The sequence below is a fragment of the Gavialis gangeticus genome, unplaced genomic scaffold (assembly GCF_001723915.1).
Source record: "Gavialis gangeticus isolate Ggan-Ray unplaced genomic scaffold, GavGan_comp1, whole genome shotgun sequence".
Taxonomy (NCBI): Eukaryota; Metazoa; Chordata; order Crocodylia; family Gavialidae; genus Gavialis; species Gavialis gangeticus.
Genome location: NW_017729014.1, coordinates 22,175,865 through 22,195,066, shown reverse-complemented (window position 1 = coordinate 22,195,066; position 19,202 = coordinate 22,175,865). Strand labels below are relative to the sequence as shown.

The 19,202-nt window shown below is 53.8% G+C and overlaps 1 protein-coding gene across 1 annotated transcript; it reads left to right on the top strand.

The window, feature by feature from the left end:
• Positions 1 to 80: 80 nt before the first annotated feature.
• Positions 81 to 16,663, top strand: SH2D5 (SH2 domain containing 5). Its single transcript, XM_019512000.1, has 10 exons — positions 81 to 283; positions 6,443 to 6,560; positions 8,490 to 8,570; positions 8,987 to 9,061; positions 9,890 to 10,036; positions 11,141 to 11,389; positions 12,394 to 12,568; positions 12,858 to 12,963; positions 13,876 to 14,035; positions 14,657 to 16,663. The coding sequence occupies exons 2-10, from the start codon at positions 6,477 to 6,479 to the stop codon at positions 14,876 to 14,878; spliced, it is 1,299 nt and encodes a 432-aa protein (XP_019367545.1). The 5' UTR covers positions 81 to 283; positions 6,443 to 6,476; the 3' UTR covers positions 14,879 to 16,663.
• The last annotated feature ends 2,539 nt before the right edge of the window (positions 16,664 to 19,202 follow it).

Here is a 19,202-nt window from a genome sequence, read left to right as displayed (position 1 = left end):
GGGGGGGGGGGGGGGATGCGCTGGTCCAGGTGATGCTGTTTGCTCCTTGCAGACAGCACATGGGGGAGCGGGGAGGGCGCTGCATCCCCCAGGATGGGCAGAGCCTGGCAGGGGCAGCTCTAGGCTGGGTGCCCCTGTGGGGACAGACCGGAGGGGCCTTGGAGCTGGGGCTGGAGCTGTCCCCTGTGCCCTGGGGGCATCTGCACGCTTGACTCCCTGCTGCCGGAGCCTGCCCCTGCTGCCCTGGCCTTGGAGCCCCGGTGAGGCTGGAGCTGCGGCCAAGGTAAGAGCCTGCTGCAGCGGGGTGGCAGCTGCCTGCGCTGCGATGGGTCCAGGCAGCTGCCTGCGCTGCTGTCTGGGCACCTTGCTGGAGGCCCAGGAATAGGTGGGGCTGGGTGAAGGGAGCAGATGCTGAGACCTGGGGGGGAGGAGAAAATGGTGCGTGCATGTGTCCAGGATCTGCATCCAGGGGAAAAGCAGGCTTTCCTCATCCCCCCTCTGTAACTGCAAATGCCAGCACTGATAGAGCAAACCTCCCCTGTTTAGGAGGCGTTTGCAACCCGGTGATCGCAGCTGCTGCCTATGCAGGGACCTGGGGGAGGGGGGGACAACTATGGGGCAAGTGTCTCAAGCTAAGGAAACCTCTCTTTCTTCCCCTCACCCCTGTCTGTCAGTAGGCTTTAAACGCTCAGCCCCTTTCCGGAGAGGGAATGTATTTCAGTCATTCGCCAGCACCCTGCACTTTGTAGATCACTTGCTAAATGTCTTGCACTTGGTATGTGGTTCTTGCAGTGGTTTTCTCCTGAGCCGATTTGGGGATCTTGCAAAGTCACAGTATCGTGGGGGGAGGAAAGGCATATTTTTCTCCTCTGCTTCTCACTGCAGTCTTGTAAAGGCTGCAAGCTGGCCAGAAAGGACTGCTTTGTCTTGGTGGCATTTGGCGTGTAGCTCTTGCTCAGGAATGCTGCCAAGAGGCCTGGAGATGAGAGGTCCAGGCAACCATTGTTGGAGCCCGGTTCCTGACATGGGTGTGGGACCTAATCTCCCCTGTCACTTCCCAGATAGCTGCCTCTGTCAGGACTGTAGCGAGGTGCAGGCTCCTTATCATGGGAGGTGGCTTCTAAGCCGCAATCAGCATTGCTCAAGCCCACTTCTGATTGATTTTAGTAGATACGAGAGAGATGAGTCTGGAGAACTGCTGGAGACTTCCAGGAAAGTTGCAGCGGTTCCTTTGTTGTAGAAAGGAGGGCTTACTTGGGTCCTCTGCTTTAGCCCTTGTCCCTGCCATCGTTTACTTGATAACTGAAACATTACTCAACATGGGCACCCTTCAACTCCCGGCTCAAGGAGTTGTTGATGGCACGTGGTGCCTGCCTTTTCTAAGTTACCGATCTGGTTCAGAGAGGATAACAGCCAGTGCTGGCTGATGGCTGGAGTGAGATGATGAGTTTGCTGCTTGAACCTAGCGAGCAGAAAGCCTTAATCCAGATTGACTGACTGGCAGAAAGGATATGGGTAGGCTGGGCGGTGGAGGCCAAGCTGCCCTATAATTACTTTAGGAGTGAGTCATGCCAACCAGATGGTCTTGAAGCCTGCCAGGTAGGTTGGTCAGGAGAGGCTCAGTGCTTGCCCCCTCCTTGCTACAGCTCCGGGGCTTCCCTTCAGCTGGGGGGTGGCTTTCCCTGAGCCCCGGTCCAATTGCCCACATCCACCGCGCAGACTGGACCTGCATCCACCCCCTGGCACCAACTGCTTGTTAAGGGGGAGAGGGGAAAAACTGATGGTAGCGCTAGGCATGTGTGGTGTGACCCAGCGTAGGCTGAATCAAAGGAGAGAATATACCGAAGAAAACTGAATGTCAGGAATAAGTCACAGCGTTTGGGAGACGAACAGTTGGTTGTAGGAGAAACAATGTGAAGGGGGAGAGTGCAAGGCGATCTAGAAGGAAAAGAAAAGCCCAGGTGAGGAAAAGCAATGACAGGTCTTATTTATAACAGATTGGTTTGGGGAACATCCTGGCTGTGACCTAATTATGGTTTCTAACCAGAAATGCTCCTGGCTGGCTAGGGAGATGGGCGCCCCTAAGCCAGCCTCTGTTTTGAATGCTGTATTTTCCTGCCCCCTTTCCTTGCCCTGCTCCTGGTGGGTCTGTGCTCTCCCAGAGTGGAAAAATGGCAGTGTTGTCTTGTAAGCTCAAAGTAGCTGTTTTTATGGAGGCTTGGGGCTGGGGCTTGCCTGTGGAGGCTCTTGCTATGGGCCATATTAGACCCTGCTTTGCCATCCGGGAGAGGCTGGTTGTGACGGGGGGACACCAGAGTGGCGCTGGCATTAGCAGGCAAAGGTCGGTGGGACGAGCTCTCATCCGTCTGCGCTGGGATCCCTTCCAGTGCGTCCCAGGGGTCTGCTTGGCCCCTGCTGCTGCCTGCTGGAGAACAATTTCATGGATGGCTTGGGGTTATTGCTGCTAAACAGATGATCCCCGGCGAGGTGCGCGTCTGCCTGAAATTCCTGACAGGATGACAAGCGGGGAGTAAATCCGAGCAAAGCCAGCCGAGCTCATCTGGCTGGGTGAGGTGGCCAGGGGGAGCTTGGGGATGGGAAGCTTTCTCTGCATCTCCTGCTCATTCTTGAGACGCCTCTCGGGCTGCTTGCTCCCCCAGGGATGGGGGAATGAGGAAGCTCAGCTCAGGCCTCCATCTGGGGCCATCTGCAACCGACTCCAGGAAGGAGGATGCTGGAGTGGGGCCCTGTCCCTAGAGCTGCCACAGAGCTCATCCTGGGTGCTTTTGGGATGTGGACTTGCTGAGTGAATATTTGGGGAAAGTGCCCGGCTCGCAGGGGACAATAGCAGGGTACTTGCGATTAGGCAGAAGCCCCTGGCAGCTTCAGGCTGAGACAGGTGGGTTGTCAACCCTTAGAGCCCTGCAGGGAGGAGGCTGGAGGGGTCCTGCCTGGATACTGAAATTCCCAATTCTGCCTTTCCTCCCTGAGTCATCTTGCAGACAGGATTTCTTGCTTCCAGAGCTGCAGTGCAGCAGCACGGCACTGCCCTAGCTGTTACCCTGCTGGCCCTGCGACTCCCCTCGCCGCGCAGACACCGAACCATCTTTAACAAACCTGGTTCCCCAGCGCGCCTGCCTGGGACCGGTGGGGCTGCTCTTCTTGGTGTGACCGGGCTTTCTGGAGTAGTTTTCTGGGGGCTGGGAGGAAGCTCTCCAGAGAAGAGCACTGGCACTTGTTGAAGCTTCAGGTCCAAGTGGCAAGGAGGAGCATGGACTCAGGTGGGCGCTGCCCAGTCACGTGCTGTCCCCAGTGCGCTCCCCTCCAGTTTAAGTGCAATGGAGGAAGGTTCTGGTGTGGATTTTAATTCACTTTGTTTCCTTCCTGTAGACCCGCACTTTGCAGCACGCTGTGCAATTGCGTACTGAAAATATCCACCTGCCCTGGAGAAGCCAGCTGGGCTGAGAAGCAGCTTCTGTCCCCGTGCGCCTCAAAATCTGAAGCCACAAGAAGAGGCTTTGGGGGGACAGAAATAACCCCTCTCCTTTAGGCAGGGTCTGGTGGTTGCATGCGAATGTCTCGCATCTCCACCCTGCACCCCCGCAGCGCCATTTCTTCGTACCTGCCCCTGCTCTCTGCAAGTCTGTCCCTAGCACCTGCCACCTACAAAAGCTTATGCCTCTCTGGCCGAGCAAGCCCCCAAGGTGCCCCCCTGCCTTGCCTTCTGCCTGCCGGTGGGACGGTAACGTGCCACAGCTAAGAAACCTGGCAGTGTCGTGGCTCTGGCGTTAATGCCTCGGCTACCCTTGGGCTCTATGGTTAATTCCTCCTTGATCCAACCTGGGCAGCTCCTGCCTCTTGGGACTAGTTTCAGGCTGGCACCAGACTTGAGCGACGCTGCGGCAGTTACTCGGTCCACATTTTTAGTAATAATCAGACCTAGCACTTTACTAGTGTTTTTTCAGAAGCATGGGATTTAAAAAAAAAAAAAAAAGACTAGTATCATTTCCTCCCTTCCCCCATTTTTGCGGGGTGGGAGGGGAAAAGTGAGACACATGGGAGGTGAAGTGAGTTGCCCAAGGTCAGGGCTGTGGCAGTGACAAAGGGAATGAAGGTCTCTGCTGGGCCAGTGCTCATGTCATTAGGCCACAGGCCTTCCTTTTTTTTTTTTTTTTTAAAGTGACACCTTTGATTGATTGGTAATTGATAGCCCCGGCTAGAAGGATGAGGTAGACAAAGATTAGAGCCGTTCAGGCCTCTTCCAGGCAGCCTCAGCTGCGTACTGGGCTAGGTGGCATCCTTGGCAGAGCCTGGTGCCTGGATCTGCAGCAGCGTCTCATCCGGAGAGCTGTTTCAGATGCTCATTGCTTGCTGGATGTTAATGAGTTTGTGTGTTATGCAAAAATCCTCTCCCCCTCTGTGCTTCCCCTTCTGGTGGTGCGGGAGGATAGGCACCTGGGGATTGCAGATCTGCTCAAGGAGAAATAATTGCATTGGCCTTTGCTGCACCTGCTTCCCTAAATGGTGTTTTTCCCCAGCTGGTTTAGATCCAGGGTCTTTAACCTGTTCCCGGCCCTATAACCCCTGCCCCTGCTGTATCTTTGGTTGTGAAGTGGTGTTAAATGGCCAGAGGGGGTTCAGCGTTGTAGCATCACGGCCATCAAAGCTTTGGGGGGGGGGGTTGGAGGGGTCTCTGTATTCACTAGTCTGGCCTGCGCACAGGGCAGAGGAGCAGGAACTCCCTTAACCCATAGCTTTGGGCAGGTGGCTTCCCCTCACAGTGCCTCAGCTTGCCCCTCTGTGAAATGGGGAGGATGATGCTTGCCACAGGGCAGCTGCTGGAACCGCGATATTTCAGTAGAGCCCTATTTGAAGCACCGTTGATTTTGTCATGGGGGGGCAGTTGTGGGAAGTCTCCGGCTGTCTGAGCCAACAAGGGCTGGGGGGTGTCAGAAACAATGCCTCCTCCCTGAGGAGATTCACTCTCCCTGCGGCACGAAACCCATTAACACTGGCGTTCACATGCTGCTGACTGCCCTCTGCCCAGGGGTCAAGCCAGGGATTTGGGTTTTTCCTGCCACTGTGCCCCCCTTGCCCAACACAAGCGCGGTGCTGGGTGGGGAGGGGATAGCGGGTGGTTGCTCTCCACGGTGCTGGTGGATTCAAGGAGGGCCCCAGCTCCCAACCCATCCCCAGGCCTCTCCAGGGGCATTGCGAGGCCCTTGAATGATGCTGGCAACAGATCCCAGCTTGTGCAGGCACCATGTCCCCAGGCTTCCCCTTCCCTGCTCCCAGGCCAGCACGTCAGTGTTCAGCCCAGGTGGGACCAAGCCAGTGCCATGAGGATGTTGTACAGGGGCCTTCCAGCCAGTCTGTGCCCCCGTCCTCACCCGCTGCCCCCCACGCCTCCCACCCTTGCCCACCACAGCACCCTATATGACAGCAGTCTCATCCACCCCCAGACCCCACCGCATTTGCAACCGCCCCCGACCCTTGGTGCCTCTACGTCCCGTCCTCTGCCGCGTCCCCAAGCCTACAGCCACTTCCAGGTAGCCCCCCACCTTCCCTCCCATCTCGACCCCCTGCTTACCTCCTAGCCTGGGGCCCCCCTCCAGCACTGGAGGGAGCAGCATCTGCTCACTAGGCATGCCTTCTCCCTCATTTGCATAAAAGGAGGCGGGGCAAAGGACTTCCCCTGTTAGCGTTAGCAGCTGCGCTCTCCGTGTCCGTGTGCCCTCCCACAGCGCTATGTCCCGGGCTAAAGCTGCTCCTCCTTCGACGCCATCCGTCGGTGCGCGCCCGTGGCTCTGGGCTCTCGGGAGGGGTCTTGCGCTGCTTGCCCTGGGCTCTGGGGCAGCTGAAAGACCACAGCAAATGAGGCAATGGGGGGGTCATCCCCTCTGGTGCCTCCAGGCAGCAATGCCCCATGCAGGCTCCCGTTCTTCCCAGCAGACGCGTGCATGGGGGACTCGTTCCAAAGCGAAGTGCCAGCTCCCTTCCCCGCCTACAGGCAGGTTGCACTAACAACCCCGTCTCTCTCTCTCTCGCTCTCTCTTGTTCTTTCCACTTGCAGTAGAATATCTGGCATGGAGCTCAGCCAAGACGGCTTATAACAACAGCACGTAGGAGAGTGTGAGTGCGGAGCGCTTCCGACAGAGACGGGGCCGGCTGCACAGCCGGGGCTGCTGCTGTTCGCACCTCCCGTTCCAAATGAAGCCCTGTGTCTGGGGGAGGCTGTTTGCGCCGAGCTCCACAATCGTGGGTGGACTGGAAGCCAAATGAGGGAATCTTGATGCGGAACAAGGGCTGTTAACCCTGTGGTAACCTGCCCCGGGGCTCTCTGCTCCCACCGGCTCTCCGGCGTGGTACGAAGGGTACGGCTCTTCCCGTAGGCTAAAAACAATCCTGCAGAACACAGCGCTCACCCTCTTCTCCTTCCTAGCTGCAGAGACAGGACCGAAGAGGCTGTAGTCGTCATGAAGAAGAAAACGGGGAATGGGAGGGGACCCGAATCGGCGCTGCACCAACAGAGAGCCAGGGTCATCACCAGATTTGCTGAGGTGAGATCTTGGACGGCCCCGAAGCCCTCGTTGCTGTGTTCAGCCTTTAGCAGGGCTGTGGCAACACCCAAAGGTTTTAGGCCTGGCAGCCTAGAGGCAAGGCGTGATGGTGTGGCAGCAGTGAAGGGGTGGGTATCTATCTAAGGGACTTCCCCGGCCCCTGGTTTCATACCCTCCGCCTGCCTCGCAACATCCCTGAGAGTCAGCACGGGCCTCCTGAGGGGGGACCAAGGCCCAGAGGGACACAATGATTTGTCCATGCTCGTGCAGGCAGAGCTGGGGACTGAGCCTGAGTTTTCCAGCTCCCAAGGGAGGGAGGGAAGGATTCCTTCCCCTTCTTTTCCCCCAAAGCAGTAAGGCAGCAGATGGGATTAAAAACTGTATGGCCTGGAGCAAATGATTTCTCGCCCCGGCTCAGTTTTCTCCTAAGAACAGGGTGCTGCCTCACTGCCTCTGAGCAATGGTAATGCAGGCAGTCGTTTTCACTAAGTCCAACATGCCTTTATGTTTTTTGGGGACTCCTCTGCCTACCCATATTTGCCGTGGGTGCTGAGAAGCTGGAGAGAGCAGGAGGCAAGGTCTCATTCAGTCTCCATTCTGCTGTGTAACTGGACACAACTGCCCCCCGTCCCCTGCCCCCTTTCCCCGCATCCTCTCCCAGAGGCCACGAGGCAGCTGGCATCCTTCATGATGCCGGCGGCAGCCCTTATCACGCCACGGTTATCTGTTCAGGGGTCGCTGCAGGAAGAGCGGAGCAGTGACCTCTCTTACCTGGGAGAAGGCCCCTGTGGGAAGGTATTGGTGGTTGTGAGAGCAGCAGTAACCATAGCAATGCAGAACTCGCTGTGGGTAGCCAAGGAAAAATCAGCTGTTAGCCCAGCCCGCATCTTCCTCCCTCTTTGCCAAGGCCACTTCTGCAGTGCAATGCATTTTGAATGAAACCGCATCTTACTCAGCTCTGTCCCAGTTCATCCCGAAGTAGCAGAGGGATGCTCAGGGTTATTGGGGCAGGGCTGCACTGCCGTGGTCTGTAATGGATGCTGCAACCTTTTCTGTAGAGCAGCCACTCCAACCGCTGGATGCTGACTCCTGCTTTACCAGCCCGGGGACCTGTTTCCTTCTGCCCTCCCGGCATCCAGGCGAAGAGTAAGCCTGGCTGATAGAAGTGGTAAATCACACCGTGTGTTTAGGGCTACTTACGCCACGAGGCAGCTCCACTTGACACGTAAGAGCGTGAAGAGCCTCTAGCCATTTGAGGTGACTTCTGCTGTCCGCTCTAGCACACGTGCAATCTCCAGTCAGAGTCAGAGTTGGGGCCCATATATAACATTCAGATCCATGTTCAGATTTTGAAATCAGCCCTCTCTTCCCCAGCCCGTGAGCCTGAATGTGCCTGAATCTGGAGTAATGCATCCATGTGGATGTGTGTGTGAAGGCGTATGGGGCCCCTGGATTTCCTGTGCTGGTTCATACAGTCTCCCAAATGCCTGGGAGATGGCTTCTCAAGTAGTTACTGCTAGATGCAAAGTGATGGCAGCTTCTGTGTCCTTTGGATGCTGGGGACATTTTAGGTGGGAGAACTAAAAGAGGAGGATGTGACTTGCCTCACTCCATGTTACACGGCAAGTGGCTGGTAAAGCGAGGTCTGCCAGGTGCTGGTACGATGTCTCCTGGTGCAGTAGAAACCTGCGGGAGGTGGAAAGCTGGAATACAGAGGCAGCTAACAACGGGAGGGGGGATGAGAAGAGCAGCACTGTCTGGAAACCGAGGCACTAGCATGTTCCAGCTTGGTTTCACCTGCTGGAAAAGCCCAGCCCTACTCAGGCTGGCTCTGCCCCCCGCACCCCAAATGGGGCTTTATTTGGCATTTATTAGACTGAAAAGCATTAACCCCCATTGCCTGTGGTGAGACTTTCCTCTTTCCCCCAGTATGTGGGCTCATTCACGGTGGAGGACCTGGAACTCCAGCAGAAGGTGTGGATGATTGAGCAGCAACTCCAGTCTCTGAAGGTCAGGGGACTTTGACCGTCGGGGAGGGGCAGGTTATTTGGTAGACTCCTGGAGAAGTGTCCTCGTGTAACTGGGAGACGCCCACAGCTGCTGCTGCTGGGTTTACACCACGGAAAGGTCTCCAACCCCAAGAGATCTGGGAGCAGGAAAGACGAACTGGTTGTATGATTTGTAAGAGAACGTATCAGCTTGGAGCTCTTCAAGCTGCTCTGGTATCAGGAGCAGCTTGCTGCATCCCAGAGGTGACCCACAGAGCCCCCCTGCTAGTACTCTGCTTGGCTTGTGAATGCAGGGATCTCAACCCTGGCCAGCAGATGCAGGCAGGACAGGCTGGAAGCCACAAACACCTGCCTTCCCCAGCTGAGTCAGGAAGGTGATCGCTGAATAGGATTCTCACACTTTCTCTCTGGATACAGGACTGTCCTAGACGGAGATCTGTCGTCGTGAAGTTCAGCCTGCAGGGCCTGAAGATCTACAGTGCTGATGGGGAGGTAAGGTGTATCAGCACACAGTGCCGTGTGCGTGTGAGATACAAACCTGTGGAGCAGGGGTTCCCAACCCCATCAGACTTGAGGCACCCTGCAGAAAAAGCCGGCTCTTAGTTTTCACCTATTTTTTTCTGACTATAGAAGAACAACAGAGCAATTTTGCTGCTGCAAGTAACTCAGAGAGGCCACAACAGGCCAGAGTGTTTTTGACCCAGTCAATCCCTATTTGCAGTCTCTGGGTTTATTTTGTGGTTTGTGCACAGGTGTTTGCAGTGCCACCGTGGCTAAGAATCGCTGCTGTAAAGCCCAGAGATGAGGTCCAAATGGTTCTGGATTCAAACCAAGCCTGCTAGGCAATGGGGAGGGTGGCATCACCCGTCTAGAATGGGGATGGGGAGCAGTTCCCTAGCACAAGGGCACAGGTTTCTTGCAGCAGTTGTGGGGTGGTGCTGTTTCTCAGCATAGTGCTTAATGCAGCCCACTGTGAAGAACAGAGCCAGTCCTCTGAGGACTAGTGGCAGATGGTCTCAAAGCTTGAGTCTGCAGCTGCTTCTGGGGTGGGGACTTACTTCTGCAGTGCCAACACTAGTCTTGGCGTGGAAGTCCCAGGTTCAGGCCTTGCTGACAGCCCAAGCAGCATTGACTCTGTTGACACAGACCCAGCTGACACAAGAAACCAGGATCTCCGGTGGGATTCTTCACTCTTCAGCTTCTCAATGCCAGGAAAGGACTGCAGCAGGGCAGTCTGGCAGAGGAAGCAGGGGGTTTCTGGGGGGTTGCCCCTTGCCCTGCTGTTAGCTACAGAGCCCATGTTCTTCACTCTTCTTTCAGACGCTGCTGATGGCTCATGCCCTAAGGCGGATCCTCTACTCCACGTGGAGGCCCACAGACTGTCAGTTTGCCTTTGTGTCACGAAATCCACGCAGCCCAGCCAGCAAGCTCTTCTGCCACCTCTTTGTGGGGAGCCAACCTGGAGAGGTACCAAGCATGTGTGCGCGTCTAATGGGACCTGGTTCCTCTGTGTGCCTGGACTGCCATAAGCTTCAGTATTACACAGGCTTCAGGCCCCCGTGTGCCCCCAGCTCATTGGGGATGCACTCTCCACTTAAAAGCAGTGTCTCTGTTGACGAGCAGTACCCTGCCCTCTAACTCTTACATGTAGAACTGCAGCAGCTTCGTCTATCCACCACATTGTGACCTACCCCAAGCTACAAACAGGAGATAATAACTGCTCCTTGGCATAGCAGTGCCCCCCAGCACTGCTGTCCTCATCCTGGGGGCAGCTCTAAAATGTGGGCAGGTTGTTCACAGCATGCTCCTCCTTGTTGTTGCCCTTTTAAGCAACGTGCCAATGCCAGTCTGCTCTGGCATCACTTGGTCTATCATTTGCCAGTACCCTTAGCTTCTTGCTGAATAGCCTAACACCATAGCGGTGGTTCTTCTCTCTTGATTGTTTCCTTACATGTTATCTCGGGATCAGACTGTCCATATAGCACTGTATCTTGGCTCTGCTGAGAAAGGGCACTGTCGCTGACTTAGTTCACATCCAGCCCTGCAGGCCTTCCTCCTGCCCCCCAACTCCCCCATAAGCTCAATTTCTGCTCCTTGAAATCTAACTTGCATGTTAGCTACAGGAGGGACCCCCGCCACACTTGGCTCAAGGTGTCTTGTTAGTTGGTCCAGAGCTCAGCTGAGTCAGATGACTAATGAAAATGCACTTTGAAGGGAATGCATGTCAGTGTGGTGGGGCACACCTACATCTGTGGGTGGGGCAGAGAGGGCTCCCCGCACCTGGTGAGCTCTTGTGGGACATGAATCTTTGCCAAAGGAGCTCATCAGTGAAAGAAGAGTGTGCGGTGACCCATCAGCACAGAAACATTCCCAGGCACATGCAGCCCTGTCTCAGTGCCCAGAGGTTGGAGGATCCTCTGGTGTGTCCTGGGTCATCATCTGAGCTGGAAACCAGTTGAGCCTGTGTGGTGGGCCCCAGCCGTGGGCAACAGGCTGAAGGGTGAGGATTGCCATGCTGAGCAGCGATGAAGTGCCCTTGGTCTCACAGGGAATGGTTTTTCTTCCTGCCAGGTCCAGATCTTGCATCTGCTTCTGTGCCGCTCGTTCCAGCTCTACTACCTCCTTGTGCACCCCGAGGAGCAGGCCAAGCCCCCTGCTAGCCCTGCCCCGGGGGAGCCAGGGAGGCTGCTGGGAGTGCCCCTGGGAGCCGGAGTAGTGAGAGAGCCACTCAATCCAGAGGAGGTTTCCCAGAACGTCAACGCGCTGGTGTCCTTCCGCAGGCTCCCCTGTCCCACCGACTCAGGCTCCTTGGGCAGCGTGGTAAGTGGGCTCTTCCTTGGGGTGTTGCTGCAATCTGCCTCCCAGACTTTGGGTGTCTTTCCTCCCATCATTGACCATGCTGAGGGGCGGGGGAGCAAAGGCCATGGGGAACTCTTCCACAGTAGAGGTCCTGTACTGTCATCTTTGGGCAACAGCTGGAGCTGCAACAAATGAGCAAACCAGCCGGTGTCCCAGAGCATGGGGCAGCCACCTACGGCCTGTGGGCTGGAGCTGGCCTGCCACCCTGCCAAGTGACGGCATTTGGGCCATTGTTCTAGAGGCAAATTGCTTCCTACTGAACTGCTTGGCAAGACTGGTTCCTTCCTTGAGGCAGCACACTCAGCCCTGGGGCGGGAAACGTGATCCTTCTTTGGCCCATGGCAGCCCTCTGCAAAAGGCTTGCAGGCATGTCCAGTCCCCTTTGGATACAATGAGGATGGGTGGAATATGAGAAGTGTTTGTAAAGCTGGAGAGAGGAGGCCATGCGGGATACAGAGGGGTCCCAGATGAAACAGAAGCCCAGAAGTGCTTCCCTTCAGCAATGTACAAATTCGGTGAGCAAGACTGTGAAGCTCGGTGCTGGTTTTGACCTCAGAGGAGCACCTATAAATCTGTTCACAGATGGCTGTCCTCTGAAGGCCCAGCAGCACCTCTAGCCCACGAGTTAACTGGACCCTTTCCATATGATCAGGGAGAAGGGAGAGCCGTCCAGAGGGCATTGCAGTGCAGAGGAGAGGAACACAAAATGACACTGGAGCTAGTGTGGCTCCTTTTAAAGCTAATTGCTCAGCAGAGTTGGATGCCTTCCTGGTCTCTGCAGACTCAGGGACATAATGAGCCTGGAGTCCACCAGGAAGTGTGCGCTAAGCATGGCTGAGCTGGGAAGTGGTTTGCCTTGTCCTCTTGTGTGGGGTGCTGTGTGTTCTGGGCAGTGTTTTGCTCTTCCGTTTGGCAATATCTCCCACTGGTGATGGATTCAGATCTGCTCTGGCCTGTGCCTGTAGGAGAGGAGACTGGAACTGGAGGAGAGGGAGGATGTGGGGAGCTCTCGCCCATGGAATCCATACTACTCCCCGATCCTGGTGCGCAAGAAGGCGATTCGCAGCAAGGTCATCCGCTCGGGGGCTTATCGGGACTGCAGCTATGAGGTCCAGCTTCATCAGTCTGCCCGGGAAATGTGTGAGTTACAGGGGCAGGGCAGAAGGCACCAGGTGTGGGGAAAGACTTGTATTTTTTTTAAAAACGATGAGTTCAATTATGTCCATCATGACTTTTCAATGAAAATACTATGCATGTGGCCACTGTATGCTTCTATAGAGCCAGGAGTGACTAGAGGGGCTGTTCATGGCCCACTGGTTGTGTGGATGCTGCTTTGTGTGTAATGGGGGTTTCTTGTCTGCTATGCAAGTGAGGTTCTGCTTCTTTGATGCCTGCTTGTTAAACCTGCATCTCCTTCTTGTCACTGCAGTTCACACAGGCTGGGATAACAAGGGTGGCAAGAGTAACTTGGTTTACCTGACAGAAAATGAGAGCATCCTGATGGAGAACACTTGGTCTTTTTCTGGGATTGCCAGGTGAGTACTTGGCTCTGCAGGTTTCCTGGCACTTCTACCATTCACCTGCCTTTCCCATCCCTTATCTCCTCTGTGTTAGGGAGGAAGTCAGTCCATTTTCTGTGCATTAACCCCTCTATTGTGAATGACCCTCCTCTTGGCTCTTCAGCCAGGGCTGAACACAGCACATTCAGCAAAAAGGAAAGCAGTGACCTCTACCTCTTGAGCAAAAAGACTGTTGGCACTGGCTGGTAGCAGTAACATGGTGTTGTCATCTTACATAAGCCAGATGCTGAAGGGGGCCCAGCATATCTAGTTAATGTGGTACCTTTATGGGGCAACAAAGCTGAAGAAAAATTTGGTGACTGTAAGGTGATGCTGTCCAAACTTGTTGGCGCAGAGTTTGTATCCAGTCTTATTTCCTCCATGCAGCAGTGGCGGCTTTAGCCTCTGTGCTGTCTGCCATAATCTTTTTCATCTGCTCTTGCCCGGCTAGAAAGAGCTGCATCCTTGTCAATGCAGAGAAGGAGACCTCTGCTTAGGGCCATCCTTAATGGCCTTAGTCAGAGCAGCTGGAGAGGAAAGCCCATGCCTCATTTCTGTCTCTGATTTTCATCTGCATCTTGGAAAAGCTAAAACCTTCCATGTCACTAAATCTTCCTCGCCATACCCCTGTGTACAAATTAGCCTGAAGTTCCATGGTCCATCTTGGTGAAGGGGACCTGCATGTGGGCCCTTTCTAGGAAGTGGAAGAAGTGTCCAGCACAGTCTCATCTCATCTGCGTGTTTTGCAGAGCTTCCTCCTCAAGTTGGTCATACCCCATTAGCAGACTCCATTCTGGATGAGTGGACTGATCTCTGGGTGGGGGGAGGAGAGCTTCCCAGACTCTTGTGCAATGCCTCTTGTCCTACCTTTTCCCACCTGTCCCACAGGGACTGTGGGATCGAGCTCCTGAGCAAAGACGTTCTAGGAGCCTTCCTCCTTCGAGCAGAGCCAGGATCGGCCAATCAGTGGTGCCTGTCAGTGAGAACGCAGTGCGGTGTCATTCCTTACAACATCTTCAGAAACCACCAGGGGAAGTACTGCGTGGAGGTAAGGGGGTCTTGGGGGCCGAGCGACTCCATTGCCATCTGAGCTGGTCAAGATTCTTCTCTTTCTGGCCGTAGCTGAGACGCACGTTTGTTCGAGAGTCCGGGGCTATCTACTTGGCCTCTCTAGTGGCCCGTGGGTTCCATCCCGGCTTACACGTAGCGTGGAGATGAGTTAAATTGCCTTTGCCCCTTGGTTTCCGCACCTGGAAAATGGGGAGTAACACCTCATGGAGATGCTGTGAGGCTTTACTATTACAACACCTTCTCTGAGGCTGCTTACATCAAGACTCTTGTATAATTAAGTCCTCTCAGCAGTAGACTCGGCCAGCCAACTTCACCACGTTGCTATGCTTCAGCAGGTTGTGCCTGTTGCTGAGATGGAAATGGCCATCTCTCCTTTCAAAGAGGATTTTGCAGGGGTTGAAGGTGCTGAGCTCAGAGCATTGGAGTCTCTGGCTTGCACACAGTCTATGAATGGCAGAGGTGATTTGCTCTCAGAAGGATTCCTATATGCAGGAGCCAGGCATGCTGTCGTACTGTGTTTTGTTTGCTATAGCAGGCAGTCAGTCCTATGCTGGGTTTTTTTCAAATCCTCTCTCTCTCTCTCTCTCAACTCTTGAAGCATTTGAACGCTGAGTTCCCCTGCATGGAGGCACTGTTGGAACATTACTCCGGGATCCAAGGGGGCGTTTTCTGCTGTCTGACTGCAGGCCGCATGAACCACTGCTATGAAGAGCAAGACTGTGCTGTGGAGAACGGCTGGAGGGAGGAGCTGAGTCCGCGACCGACCCAGTGGGTTTGCAGCCCCAGCAAATCTCCAATAGTCCAACAGGAGCTGGGCTAATGTTTGCTCAGAGCTTTGAGACTTGGCCCTCTCTGACGTTTCTGGCAGATGCATGGAATTGTGCTAACTCAGCCCCGCTGTCCAAGGTGCACCTATGCTTCCTATTTTGGCCATCCTCGTCTGCTAACCTTTATCTCTCATTCTGTGTTGTGGAGGGTGGGGGAGAGGAAGGGGATGGGTGTTCAAGTTTGCACTTTTAATATTAGCAGTCGTTGCTCCAGGTAATAGCCCTAGTATGTGATCTCCGAGGAATATTAACCTGTCTTCACTTTGACATTGGGATCTGTTTCAGGCTAGTTGGGTTATCAGTCAGCACCAGTGCACAGGAGTACAGAACTCCTGTTTGGTAGCATTTTACACCTCTCTTTGCACATGATCTAAAGTCCGAGGCAGCAACAAATGGTGCCAGTTGTATGATCCTGAGTAGTTTGCTCCATGCCTGATCCTGTTTCCATTGAATGGCCACCGACTTCAATGGCAGCAGGACTGGGACCTTGGTATATTCACCCATCCACAGCGTAGCTGAATGCAGAGAAAGTAGACCTGGTGCATAGAAGGGATCTGTTTTTACATAGCCCCTTCCCAAAACACAGCTGCCCTACAGGGTCCTTCACAGTACTTCTTGATGTTGCTGTTCACATTGGAACGGTTGCCATCTGTACAAGTCCAAGTGTGGTGGCTTGTAACTTGGTGCAGGCTGAGGACTGAACTTGAACCTTCAGGACCAAAAGTATGAATCTACTACAGCTCCATCCGAAGGAGCAGGTCCTACAGCTGAGAGCTGTAACACTCACCCTCTACGGATAAGTCAGGCAAGGACACAGGCTGCATTGAACAGCAGGGTTACACATGCGCTTTTCAGAGGCTAAAAAAGATATTTCTAGTACAATGAGACTGAAATATTTTACTCCCTAGCCCCAGAGCACTTGGGACTGGATGAAAAATGGGCATAAATGGTCAATGCAGCTGCATGCAGCTGGGATTTTACTCTTGCTTTCTGATGTGTTATCTAATACCCTGGAGCCAATTGGCCCCTGAAACTCTCCTCTTAGCAGAAATGTAGCACCTGTGGCAGGCTAGTGAACACTTGCTGGACATTATACAGGATACTGTAGCAGGGTGGGCACTATAAAATCACAGTTATTAAAACCTAGGAACTAACCAAGCAGCTTTTAAAACTACCTTATGCAGAGGACAGGCCAACATCCCTGAACAGGAGGATAGGCTGATAGCAATGGTGGCTGTACAGGTTGCTTATGCTTGGGATTCTTCCCTGAACTCGTTTTATGGTTTCTGGTCCCATTTGCAACGTCCTTGGTGTCTCCCCAAACTGAACGTTGTATGACAAGGCCCTTTCACCCCACTCCTTTTCTTGTCTAAATGCTTCTCTTCCCCACCTTCAAGCTTCCAAATTAGCAGAAGACTCACTCATGTGGGAACTGCCTTCTGTGCGGACCCTTTCCTTGCCTTCTGCTGAGCTGGTAGAACTGGAACCATTCTAATGTTAAACCAGTGCTAAGGACCTGATTCCTCATTCCTCAGAGGTGCTAAGTACCTGCAGCTTCCACTCCTGGTAGAGGTACTGTAATCCTGCACGTCGGCTCTCACCTAGGGACGGGATGTGTCTGGCTTCTATCTAGTTGTGTTGAGGTTTGTTGGCCGAGTTCTGATGAGCTGCCCAAGCTCTTGTGATGAGTTAAAAGGCAATCGGGACTTGTGGTAGAGGTGATATCTTTTATTAGACCCAGAAGATTTTTGCAAAAAAAAAAAATCTTTAATTGCAAGCTTTCGGGCACAAACACCCTTCATGAGGCATTGGAGAAAAGATTGTAAAGTTTTTCCTGGATAGAAATGAAAGTTCATATTTCATAGGGTTTCCCAGAGGCGTCAATAGATGGAAAACTTAATGCCTTCAACCCATGCCTTAAAACTCTGGATTTGCCAGCCCCTTTGGCAGGCTGGTGCAACAAGCAAATGTTTTGGGGTTGGTTTGTTTCTTAAGAGTAGTGAAATAGAAATAAGCAGATGATGCAGGAGAACCCCACTTGAAAAAAAACCTTAGTTTCTTGATATGAATTCTGTGTGCGAGACAATTAGCAGCAACACTTCCACACGCACATCCCAAGTCTGCTTTGCACGATGGGGGTCTAATGTAGGAGCAGCTGCAGCTAAACAACTCCAGGACTTTCTGATTCCACCTCTGTTACTTATCAAGGTTTAATAACTTCTTGGGGTGGTGGGGAATGCAGGCCTAATAACAAATCTGTTGGCTACTTTAAAGGGTCAAGTGCCAAACAGACCAAGTTCTCTTTAATCTGGCACAATTTGAGTGAATTCAATGGAATGGATTCCTTTTACTGGACTCCACCACCTCAACAGGAAACATTTTCCACCTACAGGCCCTATAAAATGTATCCTACATCATGCATTCCTTTAGCAAACAACACCCTCTTCTATTTGTGTTTTACATCAATTAGCTTTAAACTTACAATAGGTAATCAGTAGTCCAGTCTCTTTTTATTTAATCTTTAAAAGATAGGATTTTTTTTTTTTTTTGGTCGACCCTTACACCAAGGTCTCCATCATCATCACTGCTTCCTGGCCGTTGTCCAAATTAAATAGGTTTCTTCAGAAGGAATGACTTGATTAGAGGTGACAAACTGCAGTGTAGGTGGGCTCAGAGGTTATGAGATAACTTGGGACTTGGAAAAACAAGATGCAATTCCCTGCTCTGCTAGGAGATTTCTCAGTAATCTTGTGCAAATCTCTTTGTATCTCAATTTTAATCTTTTAAAAGGCGATGATAGCATTCTGCAATTTTGTTCCACGTTCAACCCTACTTGAGGGGCTGAGACCTTGAAAAACAGTGCTTTTTTAATATTCTAAATGGTCTTCAGAAGCTCCTTGGTTTTCCTCGATTTCTAGTAATAACATGCTGCACAGTTATTGAACGCCCATTACTGATGAGACCCTGCTACTTCTACACCCTTATTTCATTTAAAGTTATAAAAAAAAAAAAAAGAGGAAAAAAAAATCACTGATGGTTGCACCAGCCATTGCAGAATAATTTGTAAGCTGTGGGGGACTCAGACCACTGCCAGTGGGGAGAGAGCTGGGACAAGGCCGGCAGCTGCAGAAGTTATTGCTTTTGCGTTCGGATGGGTGCCAGTGTCTACAGCGAGTAAAATCTTTTCTCTGACACTTGGCCAAGGGGAAATTACACCCTGGAAGAAAGTGGGTCTGGAGGGAACCGGCTTAATGCAGGCTCTGCACAGAACGGGGACGGGCACTTGCTTCTTTCACGTCACTGAGAACAAGTATGCGTTGGGATGAGCCTCCCCTTCAGCTCGTCGCCCGCCAACAGACCGCTCCCTCGGCTGTCCTGCTGTCACGCGCGAGGTTCGCAGCGCTCTCCCGCGCGCCCCGTCCTGTTTGACTACCGTGCAGTGTCCCTGTTCTCCGTGGCTCTGATGTATTTGCCCCCCCGTGGGCTGTACTGCGCATCTCGACTAATAAAATGACACCCTCGCCGTGCCTCTGCCTCACCGGCTGCGTGTGTGAGCGTGAGTGTGAGCCGTGTCCCTCCTGCCTCTCCGGGCCTCTCACCCTGCAAGACTGGTGCAGCTGCAAGCGGGGTCTGCTCTTCTGGGCCGCCGTGGCCGCAGCACGGGTTCTGGTTCTGTATGAGAAGCTGGGCGGGGGGGCACTGCACTTGGCAGGGCCAGAGTCCGGGTCCTAGGAGCCGTCACGGCTGCCTGGTCTGGGGCAGTGCCCTTTGGGGGCTCCCTCATGGCTCCGGGATGGCTCAGCTCCCGTGGGGGCAGCCCAGCCCTTTGCCTGGACATGCCAATAGCAGGGGCTGGGGGGGATGCTTCTGCTGCATGGGCTGTACTGCACCCCCTCACTACACCGCATCCCCGCACTGCACTCCCTCATTGTAATCCATCCCCTCACTGCACCTTGTCCCTTCAGTGCATCGTAGCCCCCTCACTGCGCTTCATCCCTGCACTGCATGGCACCCCTCACTGTACTTCATTCCCTCACTACAGTGCACCCCCGCACTACTTCAGCCCTCCACTGCACGACATCCCATCACTGCAGGGCACCCCCCCCACTCCCTCATTGCAATTCATCTCACTGCACACTGTCCCTTCAGCGCATCGTCCCCCCCCCCACTACATCCTCGCACTGCACAGCACCCCCTCACTGCGCTTCATCCCCTCACCGCGCTACACTGCACGGCCCCGCACTGCACTCCCTCACGGCACTGCGTCCCCGCGGTGCGGTGCGGGGCGGGTGACGCGGCGGCCGAGGGCGGGCCGGG

Coding starts and splice junctions, on each gene's coding strand:
- SH2D5 (XM_019512000.1), top strand. CDS start 6,477: ATGAAGAAGAAAACGGGGAATGGGAGGGGACCCGAATCGGCGCTGCAC. Junction 6,561..8,489: donor TCATCACCAGATTTGCTGAG/GTGAGATCTTGG, acceptor TCTTTCCCCCAG/TATGTGGGCTCATTCACGGT. Junction 8,571..8,986: donor AGCAACTCCAGTCTCTGAAG/GTCAGGGGACTT, acceptor CTCTGGATACAG/GACTGTCCTAGACGGAGATC.